This window comes from Austrofundulus limnaeus, unplaced genomic scaffold (genome assembly GCF_001266775.1).
Source record: "Austrofundulus limnaeus strain Quisiro unplaced genomic scaffold, Austrofundulus_limnaeus-1.0 Scaffold2280, whole genome shotgun sequence".
NCBI lineage: Eukaryota > Metazoa > Chordata > Actinopteri > Cyprinodontiformes > Rivulidae > Austrofundulus > Austrofundulus limnaeus.
In genome coordinates, this window is record NW_013954682.1 from 2,959 (window position 1) to 6,566 (window position 3,608).

The following is a 3,608-nucleotide window of genomic DNA, read 5'->3' on the forward strand; positions in this document are numbered from 1 at the left end:
ATGGACCGGGACGAACATCAATGGAGGTAAACAGACTGAAACACAATATTAACTTCGGTGCCTTATTTCGGTGCCTCAAAGAAAACTGCTAAATTGCGCCTTCTTGTACGCAGTTTGACTCGGCTCAGTCTCGGTCCAATGCGTCTCTCCAAGCACTTTCCACAGCCGCACTCTTTCAGAACCTCCTCTCCAGTGGTTTGGGTAGAAGCGAGCACAGCACGCTTACAATTTTGACGTCAGCAGAATGCTGCCCGTGGATTAACTCTTGGATTGACTGGCAGCATATTTCCTCCTGGAAAGAGATGCTTTTGTTTAGGAATACGAGCATGCGGCGCGATACGACATGGTGAAGGCAGTGATAAAACTGCCTTTTTGGTGATCTTGAGAAAGGCAGAACTTGTAAACACTCCATGGAGAGAGGTGAAGAAGACAAAGCTGAGCAGATCAACCGGTCCCCACAAGGCTGCATTTTCCTTAAAAGTGGGCCCCATGATGTAGGAAAAATAAGGCCACCCACACACACACATACTATGTCTCTATCCTTGTGGGGACTTTCCATTGACTTCCATTCATTTTTTGGAAATTTTATATCCTAACCCTGACCATTTACCCTAAAATTAACCTCACAGCATTTAGCACGAGTTTATTACATTTTGAAGCTTGATTTTATTATGTTATTACATAATACGTTTTTGAACAAAATGAGGTCTTACAAGGTAGAATCTCTCTTTTTTTGTACAGATAATCTGATAAATGAATAAATATATTTACTCTGTAATATTTTAATCCAAAGAAAAAAGAATAAATGTAATAATTGTATGAAACACTGATTTCTGATCAGATATTACAAAAATTAGCCATCTAAAAATAAGTTAAAACTACTAGATTACACTCTGAATCTTTTTAAATTAATAATTAACAATCTGCAGTTTGACAGTTGCATTTGGTTAGATGAACAGTTTTTGCAGTAAAGTGACTGACTACTGCTTAAAAAATTAAAAAAGCTTCACTTTGAACCTGGTCAGGACTAATTCAGAGTTAGTTTCAAAGCACCTTTTACCATAGAAACATAGGTGCTTCCTCTCCCAAACCAATTCAAAGCTTAATTAATTCAGGTTTACACCAAAGTCCTGGCTTAATCCCTTATTCTAGATTTGTGCAAAAGTCTCTACAGAATTCAAAACACAACAGAGGATCAGGATCAGTCCTATACTGCAAGAAATTTTTAATATGGAGCGATGAGGCTCAGAGTTGGCTCTCTGTCTGTGGAAAACCCAACTGGTTCTAAACCTTATTATGAAAGAATCGGTTAAGAAGCAGCTTTATAACCAGCCCTGGTGTAGTATAGGAATCCCTCTTTTAGTCCTGTCTCTTTCTGGACTCACCAAATCAGACAGGACCTTCATGATTAAAGGATGCCTTAAACAGTAACCTCCACAGTAACATGGCAAGGGAGTAATAAATMTGGGAATAAAGTCCCTCTAAAGTTTATCAAAGACTTCTAGATAAATATGACAGCTTTTTTTCTTTTTCACATCTGAAAGTACATTTGTTTAGACATTTTAAAACTCCGACAGGGCAAAAACTTCAGTCATTTTGGTAAAGGAAAAGGCTAATGATGATGACATTTTACTGTTTAGCTGGCTTTATCTATGATCATCTTGAATACCGTATAACCCAGCTGGTGTAGATTTTTAGTCATCTAGGACATGGTTAATCCAAATATATATATAAAATAAAACAAAAATGGAGTTTTGTAGCTGAAGACATTTTGTTTGATCTGCACATGAACCTAGCTTAAATAACAACACATCTCTCAAGCTGTTTAAAAAGTTGGAACTCTACACTCTTCACTTATTTATAAATGAGAAAGCTACCGGGAAATTAAATATCTTCAACTCAACAGAATAGAAGTCTATTTGTTTTAGTTTTGTTTTGTTTGTTTGTGTTTGATAAACCTGTCTATTTTTTCATGTTAAGTATAACTGCAGTTTTGTCCAACAACAGAAGCACCATGAAACCTTAGTAGGTTTCAGAAGCACAAAGTCTGCTTACACCAGTTGCATTACATCTATTAGTGTTTTTTCACTGTTTCAACATTCAAAACAGAGGACTCACGTTCAAAGATGAGCTGAAATGCTGAGGCCATTCTACATACATTTTCTTATGTTTTGCCTAACATCAGATCATTTTTCTTTTCAAAAAAGATTCATTTGCTGAGTTACGCCAATAAATACCAGTATAAGAAGCACAGAAGTCACCAGTGTTTTCCTGCTGCAGATATTGACAAGGTGTCTATCTGCAGTGTGGAATGTCACATTGTATTTGAACTGCTTTACTACACTGGATAAAGGAAAACACCAACCACCTGTCTGTACCCATTCTTGTCACACCTCGTCTCCTGTCTGTCTCTTTGCATCATCTCATCTTTTTTTCCTCTGTAACACTCTGCTAGCTCAGGTGCAGAGTTCAGATGCGTCCATTGCCATGCGCGCTGCTCCGCCTGCCTGACGTGGGGTGGGAGGTGTAGTGCAGCTCAGCCGTAGAGAAGCCGGAGGAGTTGGAGGACGAGGAGGTGAGGCCACAGGCTTCACAGGCCAGAGCAAGTTGACGCAGGGCATCCAAGGAATCCATTTTGGCTCCACGAACCAGATCACTCTGCCCCTAAAGCAACACAGGAGACATGGAAACGGAACTAATGTAAAAAGCATGTTGCAACAAAATGTATTTCAAAGTAGTTGCATAGTTGTGGACATCTCAAACCACAATCAAACCCATCTCAATTTAGTTTCTGTAATACTAAAATACTAAAGCTGTATTTTGACGCGTACTGTACATGAAAGCTTTCCTATGTGGCAATAAAACAATCAAGGCTACAGTCCTGAATGTCTACATTTAAAAACCACATCAGTTATAATATTGATTGAAATGACTGAATAACCTTTATTGTCATTGTACAAAGCACAATGAAATTACAGTTCAGAACACACATTCACAAGTAGACAGAACATAAAACATAACAGAACATAATMATTTAAATAATACTTATTTAAAAATGTTCCATGTCTGAATTTTTTGATTTCAAAAATGTTCATCAGTAGATACGTTATTCATAAATTAAAGCTCTAATTTTATTAAAGATCTTAATGTTCCATATATTATAACAGAGGACTTTGCTATAAAACTGCAGGTTTACTTGTGGTTCCTAAAGCTTTCAAAACTAGTACAGGAGACAGAACTTTCAGTTATCARGGTCCTCTTGTGGAACCAACTTCAAGATCTTGTTCGTGAGATTGACAACTTGTCTAATTTAAGATTAGACTGAAGACTTTCCTATTTGATAAAGTAGTTGATTTGGGTTTCCTGAGCTATCTTTTAGCTATGGTCCTGTATGCTTAAGTTTGGGCTATCCTTCAATACGACATGAGACAGAGAGTTGATGACAGAGAGTATAAATGATCATAATTCCTCCATTTGCCCTCCCACATCTCATAGATGAGTATAGAAACGACAATAGTGATGGCTGGATTTTTTTTTTCCACTCAATGAGTGAACGTGTGTTGGGTGAAATATTTATTTTTCCTTGTTAACGGTGGTGATGGAAAAAA

The 3,608-nt window shown here is 37.3% G+C and overlaps 1 protein-coding gene across 1 annotated transcript in view; it reads right to left on the bottom strand.

Annotated features, from left to right (window-relative positions):
* Positions 1 to 969: 969 nt before the first annotated feature.
* plcl1 (phospholipase C like 1) overlaps positions 970 to 3,608 on the bottom strand; it is an 18,001-nt gene continuing 15,362 nt past the window's right edge. Inside the window, exon 7 of the mRNA XM_014034755.1 lies at positions 970 to 2,664. Coding sequence (XP_013890209.1) covers positions 2,470 to 2,664 — 195 coding nt within the window. The 3' untranslated portion in view covers positions 970 to 2,469. The remainder of the gene's footprint in view (positions 2,665 to 3,608) is intronic.